At 32.5% G+C, this 22759-nt stretch overlaps 1 protein-coding gene across 5 annotated transcripts; it reads left to right on the top strand.

Annotated features, from left to right (window-relative positions):
• Positions 1–163: 163 nt before the first annotated feature.
• Positions 164–20407, top strand: LOC115440180 (glucose transporter type 1). 5 transcript variants are annotated; one of them, XM_030164384.2, is made up of 2 exons: positions 164–394; positions 18157–20407. In XM_030164384.2, exon 2 carries the CDS (start codon positions 18177–18179, stop codon positions 19554–19556), a length of 1380 nt encoding a protein of 459 aa, XP_030020244.2. In that variant the 5' UTR covers positions 164–394; positions 18157–18176; the 3' UTR covers positions 19557–20407. The 5 variants fall into 5 exon arrangements, with proteins under 5 accessions (XP_030020244.2, XP_030020240.2, XP_030020242.2 ...); XM_030164380.2 differs by lacking the exon at positions 164–394 and adding an exon at positions 666–871; XM_030164382.2 differs by lacking the exon at positions 164–394 and adding an exon at positions 12839–12973.
• The last annotated feature ends 2352 nt before the right edge of the window (positions 20408–22759 follow it).

The raw sequence follows: 22759 nt of genomic DNA, 5'->3' as shown, positions 1-22759 counted from the left end.
ATATTTAGTAAAAGCATGCAACACTAGTTGTACGGCACTTGAAGTTCGAAATATTCGTGCTCTTCTTTTCACACACGTAGGATTTACATTTACTTTGCAAGATCTTTTCTAACACTCATGTTACTTTCATTTGTCGAGACTGTAAATGTAATTATTTTGAATATGGAACAAAGTCTAGGGCTTACCATAAAAAGTAAAAATCTAAATCTATGCCTAAAAGTAGTCATTGTAAATGTGAAGAAGTGATTATATGCGTGTTTACTGTTTACAATCAAAATATGATCTATTATTATTTTTCGTTATTAAATTATATACATTGAAGTGCGTACAATGAACATGATTTTTTAGTGGTTGTGTAAAATAATATAATTTGTCTCGCATTATTTTGTCGAAGGTATGTTGTTATATTTAATTAAAATTACTTATAATATGTTACGATCGTCTACAAATACAGCTGTGATATCACATTTTTTTACAAACTTTATGGGTGGAATAACTTATATTTTTTCTTATGTACTTAGTAAATAGTAAAATGAAAAGATTTAATTAAATACCCACGTAAGACATGGTAAGTTAATAGTGCGTAAATAATTAATTGGCTACGCGTCACGGTTGTTGGTTTTGTGATTTAAGATTTAAAATACCCACCCAAGTACTTACGACTTACGAGTAATCGTTTTGTTAGTGGTGCACCAAACAGAATAAATATTTATTGAGATATATTTGGCAGTGTGAAGGTTTAATTAGACGTGCTGTGTTTTAAAACTGGTTTTAAATAAGCCCACTGTCGGCATACTTATCAGTTGAAGCTTTAGTCGTGAATTAAGAATGTCGAGCGACGTCGCATCTAGCCTCCTTCGTAGGAGAATTGGTTTGTAGAATATTTTATGTTCTTTATTCAAATATTTTTTAATTTATCTTCATAAAAAATGGAGACATACTGGCTAAATAATGTTTCTTGTTTAAGGCGATACCTCAAGGTCCATTTTCATACATTTTGTTTCGGCTTTAATCTGGGTAACTAAACAAGTATTGGCAAGTAAAGAATTTAAATTCACGTCTAGTTAGTGATTAGTTCTCGCAGTTGAAGAAAATGTAAAATAATTAATAATCATGGATATTTCGGCCTTTAAAATTTAATATGACGAAATTTTAAAGGCAGAAATATCCATGATTATTAATTATTTTACATTTTTCTTCAACTGCGAGAACTAATCACTAACTAGACGTGAATTTAAATTCTTTACTTGCCAATACTTGTTTAGTTACCCAGATTAAAGCCGAAACAAAATGTATGAAAATGGACCTTGAGGTATCGCCTTAAGCTATAATACTATATTCATAATACATTAAATTTGAATTTTTTTATCTTTTAATTTAATAGATCTGTGACATTTTTTAATTTATTAACATACTTTCAGAGTTATTATCATGTACCCAGGTTTATACTTCTCTTTTTGTTAATGATAATAAAAGAAGTTTAAGATAAATTACTACTTACTTCATGTTTTAAGTAGGTATCTATATCTTTCACAAATAATATGGCATTCCATTACTTTTAAATTTATTCCAACCACTAAAAATCATTGTCATAACACAAAAAGAAAGTCATATTTGTATTCTGTCCATTTCAGTCTTCCTTCTTGTCTTTCATTTTTGTACTGCTGTACCATAATTTTTATCAGTAACCAGTAATTTTGCAAAGATCCTTTATTAGTTCTTGTCTACAGACTTATCTAAGAACATTTCTCATGTTTTTTTTTTATTTCTATTATATGGCCGCAAGAAAAAAAAATCCTTGTATCACCAGTTTAAGCTAGGTTTGTATTGGCTGTCAATTTATTTTAATAAATCAAATAAGGAATCTTTATGGTATAGTTATTGTGTACATGGCTGTATTAGTTACCAACTGTGCCATATGTAAGGGATAAAACATAAACTGAAATCAAACATATTGTGATGACTTTTTACTAGATGTTGCAATTGGTCAAAATCACTTTTCAGTTAGTATTATATTTAGTGAAATTTATCAATCTGAACAATGTTTTATGAAAAGAAGGCATTTTTTTGTTAAATTTTTTTATTTTCCTTCCGTGATTATTTATACTTTGCAGTATGTTGCTAATCAGTAAGAAATATGAAAGTAAACTGTAAACATACAGTAGGTCATGTCTGCTTGATAAAAATATTAAACAACTTGGATTCATTCTTCCACTTGTATTGGGGTCAGTTAAACAATTGCAATGTACTGTTAAAATGTATGTTATAAAATGTCTTTGCAATAATCATAAAATTTCCTTCCACCTTTATTCAAAGAGGTAGTATTTACCATTATATAACAGCATGTAAAGTTCTCCCTTTAGTGAGCATAGATCAAATTTAGCCCATATTGTGAACAGCTCACAGAGTAGTTACCACATCTGACATAGAGCATTCACTCATCCTGCAGCAAATCTTGCCCATGGACGGCATCCTGCATATTTAGTAAAGGTCCTGTGAGGCTGACTTTCTCATTTGAGATAGGTCGGGACTCGGGAAGACGTGCCTGGAGCATTACATCATTCACAGTTATGGACAATTTACGCTTCCAATATCGGATGGTATGCGAGACACTAACATTTTTGGAGACTAACATATTGGAAAATTCAAATGCATTGTGAAGAAAAATAGGCTAACTTATAGAATAATATTTGTGTGTCTGAAATATTGTATTCAAGATGATACGCACGCAAAATGCAATTTCGCAAAGAAATATTTTCGTCAAATATTTGTATAAAATTATTTTACGCGCAACGCGGACGTTCAGAGTCGTAAATTGACCGTATGTATGTAGTTCGTCAATAAAACTTCACGTAACTAGCCATTTGTACGTGTAAATATTTAGTAATTATATGATACTAAAAATAAATTAGTATCCTTTATGCACTTTTGTATTAAAATTTATGGGTAAATTGTCTATTAAGTCAACTTTAAATATTAGTTTTTCACATACTTGCTATATCCTTATTGGTAACAATTTTACAACAAAGTTTTCACCACATTAGTTAGTATTATTGTGGTTTTGGTAACGGCCTTCTTAAGCCGAAAACCCCGCGAAGACCTGTTCAAAAATGTCTATGTTATGTGGTATAACACACCTGGCATGATATTAAAACAAAGCAAAGGATTTCTTTAGATTAGTTAATTTATCAATTTCGAAACTGTAATAAAGTATAATTATGCTATCTCGATAGACAAAACACGTGAAACTGGCGAAAGGAATTGATACAGAAGCAAGAAACATCACGTCCGTGGTTAAAACAAACATTAATTGCCAATGAACCGGGCAATGACATACGCGATATGGCCCAGTTAACATGTTTTTATCGTAAAAACTTTTTTTACATATATAGGTATCCATACACTTGATATAAATAAATGTGTACTTATAATGTACGGCAAAATACACAGGAAAGCACGGAAAATCCGTTTGGTCACCACATTTAGGACAAGGTAAATTCAGAATTATGGCTTTAATTTAAAACGAACTGAGATGCGAAAAATTATGAGCAGCATTACGAAATTAAGGATAAAGACGGTATAATCCAAACAATGTTTATTTTGGTCGTAGAAGTGTTTAAAAAGCACAAACATGTCCCTTTATATTAACGTCTGGCCATTTTAGCAGTAGTGATGTGGCTTCGACAATCTAATCATGGATCTATATTATCATATATAACTATGTTTGCCTAAATGTTGAGTTCCTCTACTGGGCCCTTACTCTGTATGATAGTGTAAACGCGTAACGCGGCTGTGTTATGTTATCTTCGAGAAATGTGCGTGGAATGGTATTCTGTAAGCCAAATTTCTATAGTCCTAAACATGATGTGTTGTGTTACGTGCTTGTTACGCACTGTTAAAATAACGTGCGGGATAGAGAATAAGGCCCCTGATAGCAAATGAAATGTCATTGGTGTACTTGTAAGAGGTTCAAGGTAAAACGGACCTTTTTCCGACGATAAAAAGCAAATATTAAGACAGCGATAAGAGAAAACACAGAGCCACTCCTTGTTAGATGGCTGATGAGGTGGTACCGGTAGATTGGATTTGCTTGGTATTTATATAAACTCGCAAAACTTTTTGAAAATAAAATGCTTTATTCATCACGTAGTCAAACATAGTTACGCTTATGATAAGTCAAGGTACATGAGAATATTTCATTATTACTTAAATAAAATCGCTTATATAATATTTTATCGAATACCAAGAAGAAAAAGTAACTAGAAAAGTATTTAACCCTTAAATTTCTATATTCTTCGGCGACATTTTGTTGAAATTCCATACAAGTAAATATATTTGTATGTAAGTACGTTGAATTATTAAGACCTACAAGACAATTGAAAGCCTTCTACGCCCATGTATGATTCTAGAATTTTAAAAACCCACCTCACAATATAAATCGTTATAATATTTTTTAAAGTTGTGAAGTGTTCTGATCGGTTTAATAACAATGTTATTTGCGATGTTTGTTTGATACGTTCACAATAAGCTATTAGACTGTGTTCCGTGACTGCATAATCGTCACAATAATTATCTATGGTACTAAACGTAGCCTTTTTAACATTATACCCGCATGTATTTTACTCGTTCCAATGGTTTTAGTATAGGACCTTTTGAATTGAACAATCCATAACGCTGTTTGATATTTATCAGTATTAACTGTTAGCTATGCAAAATTGTTAACGTTTCATGTAATAAAGTACTTTTAAATAAATTATTTGAATTAAATAATATTTGAAGATCAAAATGAGGAAGAATGATTCGTGACGCACGGCGGGAAATAATATCTCACGTGATTTACAGTATAGACCTTAGTGGCGAAAGATGAAATTTTTCAAAAGGTAACCCGGGCAAAAAAGATGTATTGGTTAACAGCGCAGCCAATTTAACAGAAAACTAAGACAAATATAAATAAATGTAAAAGGGAAACCGGTAGGAATCTGGTTGTATGGACGCCAGTGGTAGACCCATATATCAACTTCTATATATAGACAGTAGATACCAACTCTTTGCAACATTTTTGCCGATTGCTATTTGAAATAATTTACTCAATATAATTATTTTTAATTAAATAAACACTGATAAAATCCACGCCATATTTTTCTAACTGGCAAAGTGATATTGGGTTTTTCTGGTCATTATCAGCCCGGAGACTGGAATTTGTGCTCAATATACCAAACAATTTAACAATTTGTAGTTCAAGGTGTTGGTGTTTGTAGTGTTTATGGGTGTTCGTATTACTTACCAACAGGGAAACGGCAAGCTCATCTTGTCATTTAAAGCAATAAAAAGAATAAATATGGAAATAGGCTCTTGCTCTGTCATATCGTGTAGCGGAACACATAAGGTGGCATATGGGTGTTCTGGTTGTATATCAGCTTACGTCCTCAGGGTACAGATGCTGTTTTATCATTTTTGTCACACTATTCCTTCTTTGTATATCCTAAAGTCTGTTTTGCATTAATGCAGCTTAGTTTAAAAAGGTTCTATCATCCCTCGAAGTAAGAAATACGTCTTTATTATTGTTTTTCTTTTCATTCCACCAACCAGCGGCGTGACAAAAATATTTGAGAGTAAATATTTAAACAAACCGTAAGATCTTAATGAATTCATTCGTTTTGGTTGTTTTTCATTTCGTTGCGTAACAATTTCAATTTCATGATCACGAGCCCTTTTCTCTTTTATGAGATCGTTTTATAATGTATCTCGTCAATAAAATCATTAAATGAATCGTTGTATTCAAATATTTTTGTATTATGTTCGTTGATATAAAAACATACTATATTTAACATCCGTTTCGGGATTACGGGTGCGAATTATTGTGTTAATATTTTTTTGTAATCGTTAATGTCCCTACAGCCTTGATTCGAGGCAATTATTTAATTAATGAACTTTGCGTATCTATTTTAATATTCTGTGTTAGAATTATAATTAGTGTTATGAGTATTAGAAGTGAGTACATCCAGTCGTTCCCCTTAATGATGAGGGACCGTGACCGCAGTAGGCAGTTTATAAGAATTAAAGGCCCTGCCTCTGGTTCTGACACGCCCAGAATCGTATTGTGTAACTTAAGTTTCCAAGGTTTAGTGATATGTCTAGAGAATAAGGCCCAGAACTAAGACCTACTTACTTTTAGGAATTCTCGTCGAATCCAATACCTTTATTTGTAAATCACTTAACATGTTTAACACTATCTTTAGGTATTATGATTGTGACAGCCTGAGTAAAAGTCGTTTTAGAGGACAAAATTCAACCATGATTACTTTCGTCTGCTTCCTTAATTTTTTCTATTTCCTTAAATTTGACAGACCAATAGAGACAAAATTTGGCGATAGAAAAACCTCTATTTCGAGAGACAGACAGCTCAATTCTACCTGATTAGATTGCTAATCTAAATAGGTTTTCTAGTAGAATTGGTGTCTGTTATAGACAGATTCCGATCACATCGCTCCACGCCATCGTGTCCCGTCAGGTATTTATTGGAATTTCTCGCAATTTTCTCTTAGTGTCTGCATTGCACTAAGGCTTTAGTACATTGGATTGAATATCATATTCCTGGATTAAGTATATCATGTGGTTGAAGTATGTATTCGCTCTCACAAGATTTATACAATTGTAAAGGTTTTTTCTAAACATTCCAAGTTATTTTCTTGCGTTTTAGAGGATATATTATCTTATGCATTCATAGCTAATTGTCTTAAATTTTTAGATAGGATATTTTGCTGAGATATTGACCTATTACAACTATGTGTTGTACTTATATACTAGGTATCTTTGAAATTGATTTGACTGAAATGCTAAAATATTTTATTGCATTGCTATTTATGAGATCATCCCGTCAAAACAAAAAAATTGAAATTGTATTTGCAAAATCCGATGTGCGACTCATTTGCAATTAATTTGTAAGCAATGGGCGTTTAGTCGTGTTGTTTATTGTGTTGTTATTATGATACAACATTCATTCTTAGTTCTATAATAGTTTTATAGTTTCTGATTATAATACAACTTAGTGTCGGTGATAAAAATAATTCGTAGAATCAATATTACGAAGAAACTGTTTAGTGTATATTTTGTAATACGTATTTCGTGGAAGCATAAAATAAAAAACGTGATAAATTTTTTATAGCATGACGAAAATCTTACGCATAGCATAGCAGAGCATATTTTTGATGTAAAAACAACATATAGTGAAAGTGCAAATATCAAACGTTCAGTAACGTTTGATGTTTGGGATAAATAAACTCGCGGTGATAACTTATCTCGTAATTGTTAAATGTCAACAATGTCGTAATTATAAAATATGTAAATACGGCGATAAACAAATTCATATCAACATTGTGATTGTTCCAGCATCTCTTTTATTCACTTTTGATATTATTTTCAAAGTTACTTTTTTTTACATTTTTATAAAAATCTTAAACATATCAATGCAGATAAAAATATTTAAAAAAAATTGAGTAACCCTTCGATTGTGGGGCTCAAGACCCAAATTATTAGTGGTTAGAGATTCAAAGTGAGGAATATCTTCACAATGCGTGCCGTGTCCAGTAATACTTTTATTATTTTTTACTATTTACTGTAGTATTAAGTTTATATTATTTATATGCGCCTTGAAAATATTAGATGCAATCAGCTACAGCATTACAAGTATCACATGACAGGCGCATTGTGTTAAGATCTGTCATAGTAAATCTAGCTGATAAGGCATTGCCGTACTCTGTTATCGATGCTCTGGGTGGTGTTATAGGCCTTCGTCACGCTTATTAGTGAGCGAGATGGTTGATTGTTCACAGTGTATTTAAAGAAAAACATCTTTATTATTAGTATATTAGTAAAGACATCTTGCATTCATATACCGTTCTCACATTATCATTAAATGTTTCTATCAATAAAATTGGAAAAATTCTCGTCAGTCGATTATTTTGGCCATTTTACTTTATTATGGTTCATTAAACCTTAGAGATAAAATGAGATTCAATATGTTATTCAGGAGGTTTACCATTATGTTAAGGAGGCAGTCAGTCGCGTTGGCGTGGCGCGGCGTCGCGTCGACGCGGCGCGTGCCAGCACGCTTTCTCTATCACAATGCGAATTTATGAAACGGAACAAAAGGAATTAACGATAGTCCATTTGTTTACTTGTTTTATCAGAATATTTATTGTCGTAAGTCGTAGGCAGAGACGTTTTAAAATGATGTTTCTAGAATATCATTCGACTCGGACATAAATACATTAGTAGTAGTAGTAGTAGTGTTTCCCCGTACACATTAGATTATGCTCGCGGCTCTTTTTTTTAAAGACTTTCCTATAAATAAAAGCCCAACAGGAACTCAAAATGTCTACGCATTAAAGTAACTTGTTACTATTTTATTTATCTATCTTTAAGCAAAGATCGTCCGTCCATCCGTACTATAGAGTTTATTTTGAGTGATCATAAAGTAAACAACCTAAATGGTCTGTTCAGTGTAGCTGTATTATTAATGTCTAAACGTAATAAACCTAAGTTTCCGTGAAAATATTTCATAAACGTTGTTCGTGCCTTACATTTTTAATGTACACCGTGGAATTTATTAATTATAGATATGATTTAATTTAATTGTTATACCAGTGGTATAATACCCAATGGTCACAGTCCCCGACAAATTTATTGTAGCATGGTACGGATTAGTTCAAATATAATGTTGATAAAAAAACAAATATCTCAATGGTTGCCAGAATTATGTCGGATTTATTTTCCTCTGGAACATATTTTTTGGAACTACGTTTTACTTGTATTTGCTATAAGAGGCTTTTCATGAGACAAATTTGATCCGAAATTGGTGCAAGATTTGCAAGAAACAAACCCGGACCTTCTCCCGCCGACCCTACCCACTGTACCATGGAGGCTGTTTTACTGCGCACTATATAAATGGATGCAGTGGTCATTAAAGATTCAATGTAATTATTGTAATTGTGGTGAACAATAGATAATTCGAGAATTTAAACAAGTTTTTCTAACAATATATCGTGTGATTCATGTAAAAGATGAACCGAAACGAGCTAAGTTCCTTTTGAGGCTCCAGCAAGCTATGCCATTGCAGAAATTGAATTATTTCTATCAAAATAATATGTAGGCCTATATATATATCATCCATGTGGATGCCAATGGTCTAACCATTTTAAACATGATTTATGTGAATTTGAAGAAATGTGAAATAAAAAATATACATATTAACTGAAATTCTTATTTCAAAAATCCCATAAAGATTTATCATCAAACGCTGACATAGTGATAGTCTCTCATTGGTCACAGATTTTTTTTCTGAGACACGGACGAAAATTACGCCAAACTAAACAATAAACATTAATATTGCGTGCCAAACATCTCTTGGGCACTTAGTTGTCGAAGCTTCCTATGTCACGTTTTACTTAGTACAAAAATATTCTATACATCAATTTTTTACTAAAGAAGCATTAGGGCAGACATTGCGTGAACTCATGCGAAATACCCCGGCGTAATGTCGGCGTGGCATAGATTTGGTGTAGTTTCATGATAGAGACATGGAAAACGGAAAAAATTATTACTAATTAACATAATTTGCAGTTTATATATCGTCTGTGGTTTAAAATTACTTTTCTTGGGATTTAAGTTAGAGAAACTAGGAATACACATAGTTTTAAGTGGTAGAACCAGTTACAGACTATAAAATTGTTTAAAGAATGAATGAGGCCGCGGTGGTACCAATGTTCAAAAAACCGCTTTGAAATAGCACATTTGCTGTTGCGTTTCGTACCAGTGACATTCAGCAGAGTCTCTCTATTATTTAATCCCATTTCTTGAAACGCACCCAAAAACTCTCTTATCTGTGCGTGTTCATGACCATGCGTGATCAATTACTATAGGTCCCCTTTCTATTTGCTAAAGAAAGACATATCATCATCATCTTTGCTCGTTCACACTTTATATGGGGCTATCTCTCCTAATATGTCTGTGCCAAGCTGTTCTTGGGTTGTCGTTTCGGGTATTTATTTTGCTTCAATGTTTTGGTCATACGTTATTATAAAGTAAGATATATCCTTTTAGTAATACATTTTTCTTGCTCCTTCCGTTTAAAGAAGGTTGTCCGCTGATATTGTTTACGTCATTGTGGTTTGGCAGCCGTGATATTGCGTTTTTTTAAAAGTATTGTGTCTCTGTTAAATAGTATTAATCATTTCCTGTGATTCTTTTAGTGGCTCCTCTCCTTCTAGTACCTCAAAATCTTATTTATTATTCAATAGATCCTTAATTTGTTATGGCTTATTTAGAACAGGATCAGACGACATTAAATGAACTTTAGCAATATCGTAGTCAAAATAAGTATTGAAAACAAATTTGTTTATGATGCACGTCACGCGTTCGAGACAGACTACGGATGCTTTTTAAACTGGTTTTCTTTTGTTATTTCTAGAAATTGTTACAACAGGAAAATAATTAAATTTTTAATTGTCGTTGTTTTGATGTTATTTTTTTCATAATAATGATTACAAATTAAATGTATATCAATATTAACTTTTTTACCTTTTGTTATTTTAGTTTGTATATCCAATATCCATTTCTAGCGATTCAGTTATTTATCTACATTTAATGTACTATAATTAAGTTAATAACAAGAATTAAATTCATTAAAACGTTTACACATCCCTATTTAATTTTCACATTAAATCGCAGACTACAAATATTTGTATATAGGCAGTATATTCACTTATTTCTTCAGTCTAGAATCACTGACTGTATTATTTGACATTGTTTCTTGCTACATAACTAGTCATTTCCGGTGAATAGTCATTGATTAAAGCGTGTACCAGTCTGTTATTACGTCTGCTTCATTATTTCAGTTTGTATTCAAATTTTTTCCGAATCCCTAGGGGTGATTCTGACACATTCTGTAGACACGACATGGCTTTCCGATAGTGTACATGTTAACGTTAGGAATGCATTTTTTTCTTTTTTAATTACGACCTTGAATGTTGGTAAGCCAGCTAAACTGCTAGTTGCGTTTTGGATTTAGTTTGAGTACATGTGTATAGTATCTTTATACTATATTACTATATACTCTTATTATATGGTGTAACTGGAGTCTCTCGACAAATGTAGTGTCTCCCGTAGGTTGATATCTGATGCAGTTTTCACTTAAAGGTGCAATGAAACTGCCGATTCAGTTTGAAAAGGACAACTTATTATTCCTAAATGTATCCGCCTAGCCGAAATTTCGGCCACATCCTATAATACCAACCGGCAATCCAACATGACCGGAGAGGGATCAGGCGCAGGACCAACGTTTTTACGTGCTCACCGCCAACACCGCCAACTTCGTGATTCCGAGTTGCGACTGAGTAACTTTTTTAGATGGAATACCCAGTCACAATTATTTTTGGCCCGACTTAGCATTCGAAGCCAGGACCTTAACGTGGTAGTCGTACTTGTACAATGTACAATTACAACTACGCCACAGAGGTAGTCAATTTCTATAATATAATGCATAGGATTTGCCACGTGAATGGATATGTGTTGTGTTTATAGCGACGCTTGAATAAATCCGGTTCCCCTTGTACTTACCAGTGCTGTTAAGTATAGTACATACTATGGCTGCGGTCTCTTGTTTAGTAACATATGTAGAAATATCAGCCTAATAAGTTTAACTCAAATACCTTACTGAATTCATTAATAGACTCAGAGTGGATACAATTGATAAAGTTTAAGATTAGGTAAATATTAAGAATTTGTTTATTTCGTGAACGGGTTGCCAATAATATCTGCCGTTTAAATTTATAAAATACCAGCTTTTGCTCGTGTGAAAGAGTTTACCGGGATATTTTTCTTCCGACATACTTGATATGTATCATTGTATTATGACTAAATTACACAAAATTGTTATAAATTGTAGCTTATGTGTTATTCTGATGTATAACCAATACTACTGTAAAGTTTCATCCAAATCCGTTCAGTAGTTTTTTTTGTGAAAGAGGAACAAACACACATACATCCATCCTCACAAACTTCCGCATTTATAATATTAGTAGGATAAAGATAACATGCATAGGAATTAGGTATGGTACAAACAGGACTATCTATCTCTGAGGACTGCAAACAAAAATGACACTCTTGTTTACCACAAAAGTAAGTTTTTCGAACATTTTATGTTTCAAGATTTAAAACACACGCTCCAGTTTTTAGATAATTATATTCACGTAATATTTTTCCTTATACAATTAATTTATTCTTGCAATATTTATAAAGAGTTCACGTACCGTGTTCGTTACTACATACGCGCTATCATATTTGCTTAAAACTTCAAACATACCATAGGCAAGTACTTACTTTACTTCTACTTACCGTTTAATAATTATTATTGTATTAAGATCTGCGATTTTAATAATTTGGTGACACGTGTGTTCATATGGTTTGGAATTAATACCGTTATTTATGCAAGATTGTAAATTCATAATAAAATAGAGCTAGTTTAAAAATTCAGTAGCAAGTTTTTGATTAAACTGTATCATTACAATAGATCGCTTGATGTCGAAACGAGTTTAGTCTAATAAAAACAGCTAGTTTGAATTTTAAAGAAAATCTGCAAGGCGACTATTGCATTATGTTTTATATCCAAGCAAAATAATTCTATTTTTTAAAGTATACTGTAATGAATTTAAATGTCTCAATTTGAAATCATGAGCCCTACAATACTTACCAGGACGGTAAAGTTATTGTAACATTTTGGTATTTGTTCAGCAAAACTGTCTGTCCGTAGCTTTACACCAAGATAGTTATACGACCTTACCGACAGTACGATTCGGTCCGCCGCCTTCGCCACACCGTTTTCACTATCAATATTCTTTTTCGTCGATAATGTCGTAACAGCCTGTACAGTGTTCAGTGTTTTTGCCTTTTTAGTTCTGGATTTAAGTTATTACAGGTGAGTTGTCAAATATAGTTATTGCTGTAACGTCGAAGGTAATTCTTGGAGACCTTGTGGCCATTATGTGTGGGAATGTTTTGATGTGTTGATTTTAAGTTAATGTTTGCCACGTTTCGAGAATAACAATGTTTTGGGACCCGCTAACGGTACTTCTAAAGAGTTTGTTTTCGGTGTTATCGAACCAAAAATTCCAATGTTTTCTGAATACAAATCAAAGTTCCAATATGTCGGATCAAACTGTAAGCGTATCTATTGAGAAAGCAGTTGTATTAAGTTCAAACTGTTATGTTTCTTATTTGACACAAAAAAAGCACTTGAAATCTTTAATTTATTGCATAAAAAACGCGGGAAACTTTGCTAATAACACTTCTAATGTTAGCTCTGGAAGTTAATTCTATTTGAGTAAATTTCGCCAATAATCCATTTCAGACCCCATGTGACACGATAAAAATCTAGTTTTAATACAAATTAATTAACAAACTGTTTTAACCATTGAACTGGAAGATGTTATGCGTGTTAACTAATCCGACATATCCCTTATTAATTTGTTGCTACTAATTAATTTAATAAGCGTATGCTTTTTACCGATTCCCGAAGGCATATCACTTAACAATGTTATTTACGGGGTCGTGTTTTATCCTAATTATTGTGTTAAGCCTTATAGTCTAGGGGAAGTATATTATACAGATATTATTATACTTATGTTTATTAATAAAACGTTTTTAATTTCATGCGTTTATTAATACGCAGTCACCTTAGTATCTAAAAGAGAATTATACAAGAAAATTTCGCATGAATCGCAATAAATGTGTTATCAAAAAAGTGTAATTTGTTTTAACAGCGCCAATTACATCCTCTGTTTTTACTTCTCTTCTTTTATGTCTATGACCTTTAAATATTGGGAAATTTTGCGATTCGCTAATTACGTAACGTCGATCTACTATTTTTATTTTCGATACCTCGCGTCGGCTTTAACATTAACCATAAAACCTCTAAAACCGTTAAGTAGTTTTATTTGACTTTTATTTTTAAAATCTAAGTATGTTTGATTTATTACTTATTGTAAACACTATTCCTGGGCATTATTTAGATAATGTTTTAGCAGTATAATATAGTTTTATCAAGATTGCGTTGATGCTCTTAAGGTATTGCTTTCAGTACAATTCCATTGACAGCATCTTATGCTACATTGGGGATTAAGTCTTGGTCTTTTCCCTCGCATGTTTACCTTGATAGTATTTCTAGATATATGAACAAAATGGCGAATAACATGAATTGCATAGTGGCGTGGAATGTTTTAACCTTTTGTAAATATATTCATAATATTAGAATGTGTATGCAGTATCTGTCATATTGTATTTGTTGTTAATTGACTTCACGAAACCAATTACATTAAACATTTTCTCGTATTTTTATTATTTGTTTGATAAAGAATATCTTTTATTACACTTTGGTTAATATTTTATGATTCAAAAGTTTGCCAATAAGCCACTTAAAATTTTTAATTTAAATATATTTAAATGTGCATAAATTTGTAGTTTCGTGTAAAATATGGTAACAATAATGCATGTCTAATTTCTTGTTTAGTTTACAATTCTTAGTAAATATCTGTTGTGTTGATTCTAATTGTTATTTCATGAGCAATGTTATTGTACCACAAGTTTAACACTGGCCAACAATGGCCTTATTTCAAGCTCAAAATAGATGATTGATATTTTTCCATTTGCTAAATTTAAAATAATCATACAAAATTATAATAATAATAATATCAGCCCTGTATTATATACTTAGGTCCAAGGATTAGTGACATTGTCATATCATATCCGAAGATTTACATCGTAATCTACACTTGGTTATAGTGCGCTTTGTTAGTTCATTACAGTCGGTTTTCGTTCTCTTATGTCTTCCTCTATGATGTTAGCAATTTTTGGTTCGTCTGCTATAGCACCTAAGATGAGTATATGGTCAGGAGGCCTTTTCCGTCCGGGGCATAGCCGTTTTTTTACGATTACAGGCTTTCTAACCAATAGACAAATTTTATAGCCATACAGGTAAGAGAGTGAACATTTCTCTTATTTACCAATACGGCTACTAAAACTGATCTTCGTCATTTCGAACTGAATGAGTAATTGCAAAAAGACGAATTTGCCGCCATACACAAAATAACACCCCCTGACTATAATTAATAAAAATAAATATTCTACTGATGCTTTAAAATTGCCCAACAGTGTAGACCTTAACAATGTAAACGCATTAAGCAATAATAAAAATATATTGCAGTCGTAACACGATTATTTATTTTATTACTCACATATCAGCCGTGCGGACGATTCAGCGCCATTGTCTTCGCTGTGAAGTACAGGAAAATGGAGTTTTGTTAAATTATGGGTAATCCATTCATATGCAACCTCGGTTTTTGTATAATTCATCCTTTATATACATTTCATACAAAGAATAAGTTGTATTATAATTATTGCCATTGTGATACAAGTAAGATTAAAATGATTGTTTGAGTATTGGTATCATCGCTATGTTTATCGCTTGTAGTGAGTAAAATTATGTAATGTTATGTGAGGGTATTGTTATATTATCCTTCTATATCGGCAAAATTCCAGTTTCAATTAATGTCTCTTGTTAATATGTTATCTAATTGCGTTGAAAATACTTGTACCAATTGGTTGGTAAAATTTACGAAATATGCTCTCCTTTACCCTCTTTAATGCAGCTTTGTTCTTTCAGTATCGATCATTGTGCTATTAAAGAATTTGTAATCCGACAATCCTCGTTATTGGTTATTAAATTTATCTAATTTTTTTCTTTGATGTCCCATATGAATACTATCTACCATGTGCCTAGCATTTTTCATCAGGTCACTTCATTACTTAATTCACATCGTCATGTTTACTATGGCAACTGTTGTATCTTATATCTAGATCAAAGTTCTTATCAACAAAGTCTTGATAAGCGTAATATTTAAAGATATCATGATTACTGTTTTTTACATCTCTATTCGACGTCGCGTTGATTTTTCGACTGCTCGTGAGTTATATTTTTGTCTTGTTTTTTTTTATTAGTAAATTCTTCATAATCTTCTATTTATGGTGCTGTGAAGTATAAAGAATTGTTTGACTGTATTTATTTTTAATTACCATAAAATTGTCTGCAGCGGAACTAATTGTTTCAAAATCGTTTGCGTCAGCGGCTAAAGTACAAGTTGTATAATAATTGTGATAAATATCTGTAATTGTTTTATATTTTGTTTTCTATACTTCGAACTCTTATAAATAATTTTTAAATTGAAATAATTGAAATTAATGATAATAAAAAAAATATATTTTTTTTTATTAGCAACGCTTAAATGACTTAAAACCAAATTACAATTGTCTAAAACCATATTGAAATCTATAACAGCAAAGAGCATGAAAGCTTTATAAGCGACACAACCTAAGAATTTTATAAACCAATTTTTATGAAAATTACTGTTGATGGTTTGAAAACTTCAATAAATACAGGATAAAATCCATATATTTAATCGAAGAATAGTAGTAGACATATTGATTAGGATAATGACATAATTAGCCTTTTATAAGTAATTGTAGCATTTATTGGAGTCAGTCTTTCCTTTGTATGTTATTAGACTGCGGTTCAACAGTATTTTGCCTTGTCTTTAATCTAATTATGGTATGAATATTTCGTCCCTGTCTGGCATTATTTTATCAAGTCGAAGGCATGTGCCTACTAGTCATTGTCATTAGACAGTAATAAGACTGATAGCTTGAAATTCTATTTAACGAATAGGAAACATAATGACTCTAAAGTGTGAAAGAAATGAAATGAAAAAAACGAAATAAATCATGAAGAGAAAATTGTTTGACTGATCAGCAACCTGTTCTCAATATGGCCTTAGCAGACAGGAAATCTCATAGTTTCTTAATACTTACACATAGTACTTGCAGCTTGAGCATTGGTGCGTGTTGTATGCATTTATTTTATCCTTGAGTTCTATGGTGATATATATTTTCTTGTGAGCTATTTAGCAAACTACTATGAATACATTGTATTATAGAGTAATTTTTATGCACTTAAGTATGCTAATCGTGGTCTTGTGAAGGACAACTGGTTTTTGCGAACGTACTTGGGATTTTCCTGCACCTGACTGCCTAGCATAATAATTCTATTATAAAACTGAGACTTGTTCTGCGTTACATCTATTACGTACCAATTTTATAGATTTGATTTTTCGCATCATCATCTCATTCATTTTAATTACATTTTCTGCTCATATTTACAATGTCGTACATGTTGTTATTTGATAATGTACTGCTAAATTGTTAGTACATTACTCATATGCTATTATTATCAAGACATTAAACGTACAGCATTCTTTATACTCAAATGGTTTCAGTTTATTTTTGTATGAAATAGGTATAGAGAGTTTGAGTGGGACTTAAGTCTCTTGGAGACAAACAAATCGTTTTTGTGTGGGATTCGTTAAGTCTTCATAACATCGACACTGACGTAGAAATTAGGTTTGCAAAACCGTGACGTCTCATACATAAATTAGTAACAGTTAGAATTCCATAAAATTTTACGTTTGACTTATAAAATTATAGGGAAGGTAATTTATGAGACTAAAAAGAACATGGCTGCTATATTTCCCGTCAAAATATTGAGTTATGTAACACTTGAGCGAGTTTTAACACAAGTACTATTTAGATAGAGGATATAGTTTTATCATGCATCAGACTTCACTTTTGACATTTCAACAACATTTAAACTACTGTACTGATAAATAATCAAGTGTTTTTCGGCTATGCATTAGGAATCTTGAATGTAGCGTGATATTTTGGTTTGATATTAATATATTGAATATTTTTTTCTTGCGTTTATAAAACTGCAGTGGTATGCACCTGTTTTAAATATATGCGCAATGATCATTTATTATTGACTTATATTTAATGATTCATAACGACCACAGTACGCGTGGTGGGAAATCGTATTGTGTTAATCACTTATTTCTGCGATTTTGTTCTATTTAAATTAATATAATGTACAGTTCAGCCTATATCGTTTATTAGAACCTTCATTATGGTATTTAAGGATAATTCAAAGTTCACTGTAGTAACGTCAGATTGATAAGAATATGCACGTTTTGTGACGAGTTTAATTTTAAATTCCAGCATCATCACCCGGTGTGAAGATGTCGGGCGGCACAACAGGCGCACTGCTGTACTCGGTGAGCGCGGCCGTGCTGGGCATGTTCCAGTTCGGCTACAACACTGGCGTCATCAACGCGCCGCGCACCTTCATCGAGAACTTCATCAGAGAACAGTACGATGCTAGCCCAGCTCTCATATTCAGCGTGATCGTCAGTATCTTCGCCGTCGGTGGCATGATCGGCTGCCCGCTCGCCAGCTGGATGCTAGAAAAGTTCGGGAGACAGAAGGCCCTACTCTTTAATGCTGCATTCGGTGTTCTCGGCGCAGTGTTAATGGGATTCAGTAAAATGGCATCGTCCGTTGAAATGCTTATCATCGGCAGATTCCTGATTGGAATCAATTGCGGCTTTGCTACCACTGCGTCACCCACATATGTGTCAGAAATCGCCCCCTTAAATATGCGGGGTGCTTTCGGCACAGTCAATCAGTTGGCCGTAGCATTTGGAATGATCTTCGGACAAATTCTAGGCATTGACGTGATACTCGGCAGTAATGAAGGCTGGCCATGGTTATTCAAACTTGCTGTGCTCCCTTCAGCAATACAGTGTTTTATGTTGCCGTTCGCTCCCGAATCTCCAAGGTTCTTATTGCTCGGTGTACGCGACGAGGAGAGAGCGAGAGAAGCGCTGACTAAAATAAGAGGAAATAGTGAAATTGAAAATGAAATTAATGATATGCACGCGGAAGATCAGGCAGCTAGACAAGAGGAGAAGTTCACTATTATGGACTTGTTCAGAATTCAGGCTTTAAGAACTCCACTTGTAATCGGTATCGTCATGCATCTCTCCCAACAATTGGGTGGTATTAACGCGGTCTTATACTACTCCGCGACGATATTCGTCAGTGCTGGCCTCACAGAGGAGGATGCAAGATTGGCTGTCATTGGTGTGGGCAGCACTTTGTTCGTGATGGCTTTAGTATCGATACCTTTGATGGATCGGTTAGGAAGGCGCACTCTTCAATTGGTCGGTCTTGGTGGTATGACGGTCTTCTCCGTTCTCATGACAATAGCATTCTTCACTTATGAAAACAACAAGACCATGAGCATCTTCGCAGTTATTTTCACGTTCCTATACGTGGCGTTCTTCGGCGTTGGTCCTAGCTCGATTCCTTGGATGATTCTTTCCGAGTTGTTCGGTCAGGGCGCGAGGAGTGCGGCTGTCAGTCTCGGTGCGCTTGTCAACTGGTTTGCCAATTTCATTGTTGGTTTGTCTTTCATCCCTATGTCTGACGCTTTAGGCAACTTCGTATTCCTACCTTTCACAGTTCTTTTGATTCTGTTCTTCGCCTTTACATACTTCAAATTACCAGAAACTAAAAACAGGACCATCGAGGAAGTCACGGCTCTCTTTAAAAAGTAGTTCCGAATTTATTACATTCCTTAGAATAAGCGTACCAGTTATTATGTAAGTTTTACCATTGTGATTGTTATTTAATGAACGTAATTGTAGAGCCTGACTGTAAGCTGATAGGGTATATGAAAAAGTGTGGCTTAGTTTGTAGGTCACACGTGTTTCGACTATTTTTATCGATTTTAAACCTTACAAGTGTGAACTGAAACACTAATTTTACCTGCCAGTGGTGGAGATAAATAATAACCTCTATTTCAAGTCAAAAGTTTTGGCCTTGTATTTATCAACTAGCACACAAGAAGCGATGCAGATCTGATGTTTGTACCTAAAGGCACATCATGCTATGTAATATTTGGCAACTTCGCTCGTGTTGTGCGAGATTTTGCAATGAATACGAGGATTTTGGACAAGTATTAGTAAAAAAAAACATACTCTCTTGGCTTACATCAGGTGGAGTACTTTGTGTATCCCTTCCATCACTTTGTGTAAATGACTAAGACTGATCATGACACTTAATACACAAAAGTTTATACCTTCTTGATATTATAAACAATGTACTTATTTATAATATACACGGAAATATTATTGTCTATTGTTCGTTGGCAAACATTTGTAGTTGTAGCCAATGTTGGAACAAATGTTCCTATGTCAAATCGCAGCACTTTGTAGAATATATTAACCGCTGATTGTTTTTGTTAATGCAATTTGTTTCCAAAGGTTCGAGGACCAATGTTTTTATATTTTTACATTTTATATTTTTTGAAGTGCAATAATGAAATCAAATGGCAACTGTTATGAAGACAAATTTACAATCAAGAACTTTCGGTATAATTGTTAGAAATATATTTTTAATCAATTTATTTTCTTTTTATTTTGCTTTTTTATATTAAGGTACTTAGAAAAAGTTGTGCAGAATGACAATGTCAAATATTATTTTGCCGATTAAATTTTTTTAACGTCAAATTTTTTACAACGGCCGAATAAATTTTTCGGTTCTCTTTATAAAAGACGACATATCTGATTTAATTGTCAGATTAATTCTGAAATTATCCGCACCTCTGTTTAGATACTATTATCTTGATCAATAATTGCTTTAATTAGTCAGATTGAATCTGAAATAATCAGCCGCTATCTACAAATGAATTATAATTATGGAATGCTGTGAAAAGATTAAAAGCAATACGCAATATAATACAAGATTATAGTAACACGTATAGTAGCAGTGATATAAATAATCTTATTCTTTTATGCAAATTAAGTAATATTACGTATTTGGCTACATAGTTGCGCAATACAGAGTTGAATAATAATATATTAATATCAATATTATTCTCGGTTTAATAATATTAGACCAACAATAAAGGACTACGATCTCGGTTTAAGACTAAGACCATTTTTACACCCTCTTCGCAGTTTAATTTTTAACCGACTTCAAAAAAGGAGGAGGTTCTCAATTCGACTGTATGATTTTTTTTGTTTGTTACGCGATTACTCCGCCAATTGTGGACCGATTTTCAAAATTCTTTTTTTGACTTATGAAGATTTGTCGGTTATTTTGCGTGAATTGCAGCTGCATTTTCCACCTCCTGTCTCCTGTGTCGTTAGTTTTAACATAAAGCCCTCAATATATTCAGGCCGGCCAATAATGGAGATCACCATAGTGTTTTATTGTTCGTAAATAGGCAATTAGAGGTACGTGTCGGAGCAATAGAAAGTAGATACCGATGACAAGAGAAAGCTAGAAAATCAGCTGTTTGAAAGCGGTGAAAGTATTTTGAGCTTTAAGCCTGTGTTTACACGGTTGAATCTACTTTCGCTGACAGTCTTGCAATAATGGGAGTAAGGTACGGAACCTTAATGTATATATTTATTTAACGTCTATACTATTGTACTAGTGCCTTAATATTTTGTTGATAGAAGAGTCAATAGTTTTGAGTTGTCATACAAATATAAAGATATTTTGTTGTTTGTTTTCGCGTTGGGGCAATGCGAAACGTAACATGTGTACGTTGTATAGTAACTTGTCCCATGTTTATAAGGTAAGTAGGTACTTATCAGTGGCAACGGAAATTTTCCGAAAAGGAAGTCAACACAATTTACGGGACTAGTAATATGCATAAATGTGGTCTGGAAATCATTATAATTATATTTTACATAAATTACAGAAGCCCAAGCCCACAGGAAATGGATTATATGGACACTTCGCCATTGGTACTCATAATCACGCGCATCTAATATTGTGCGTTAATGTGCAATGTTAATAAACCGGTTGATCATCAAATGTCTACTAAAAACTATTTTCATTTCAGAACACTAGGGTAACTAATAGCATAATTACAATCGCTGTTTTGTTAAATAAGATGCAATAAGAATGTAATATATTTTATTGTAATGGAAACTCTTAGTACCTATAAATGTTAAATATAAAACTACGAATTGTTATTTTTTTTTTATATCACGTTCAGCCGTCCCGCTCTATTTTGGTGCCAAGATATTTTATAATCAATGTTCAATGTTGTCTGCGTGAAATAAAACGCGTTTTATGCTACCTCCATTTTGTTTCGGCTTTTTTTTCATATTGGATCGTACAGGTTGGAAATGTAATTGTATGTACATTTATAATAGTATTATTGTATAATAAAAATAATATTTAATAAAACACGTTGCACTAGAAATTGTAGATAATTTACACAAATAACCATAAAGTATAGAATTTTAAATATTATAAACCATGTAAGGTATATTGTCTGTTGTTTTTAATTTGATTTATCTATTGCATTTTGCACAAAATATATTTTTTAAACATTCCATTTTCTCTGTATAAAGTATAAAGATAAGTAAAATTTTTATGTTTATTTTGTTTGGTGGTTATTTTTATGTGCTGAGTTATCTTTTTATTACTATTTTATGTAACTGAAAGGACTTGATATTTGTCGTGTGAAATAGTTTTATTGCTGTCGAATTTTTATCCTTATTATTTAATTAATGTTTTATTCAAACTAATTATGATTTAAACAGTTTTATAATCTACATTATATTTTTGCACATTTTTTTTCTACGAAACAAACTTACGTATTTTCTACTGTTATTAGTATTAACTATAATATTGTGTATAAATACTGTAATTATAATCTATATAAAAGCAAATATCTCAATGAAAACACAAAAAAAATAAGTATATAAACGAATTTAATTCGTCTGTTGATATTAAA

The sequence above is a fragment of the Manduca sexta genome, chromosome 21 (genome assembly GCF_014839805.1).
Source record: "Manduca sexta isolate Smith_Timp_Sample1 chromosome 21, JHU_Msex_v1.0, whole genome shotgun sequence".
In the NCBI taxonomy this organism is placed as follows: Eukaryota; Metazoa; Arthropoda; class Insecta; order Lepidoptera; family Sphingidae; genus Manduca; species Manduca sexta.
Note: the sequence above shows the minus strand (reverse complement) of the source record. Positions and strands in the feature narration are given on the sequence as shown.

Excerpts from the sequence above, each read along its gene's own strand:
- LOC115440180 (XM_030164385.2), top strand. The coding sequence starts at position 15,961 with ATGATTACTGTTTTTTACATCTCTATTCGACGTCGCGTTGATTTTTCG. Across the intron at positions 16,016-18,156 it reads CGTTGATTTTTCGACTGCTC|CATCATCACCCGGTGTGAAG; the intron begins GTGAGTTATATT and ends TTTAAATTCCAG.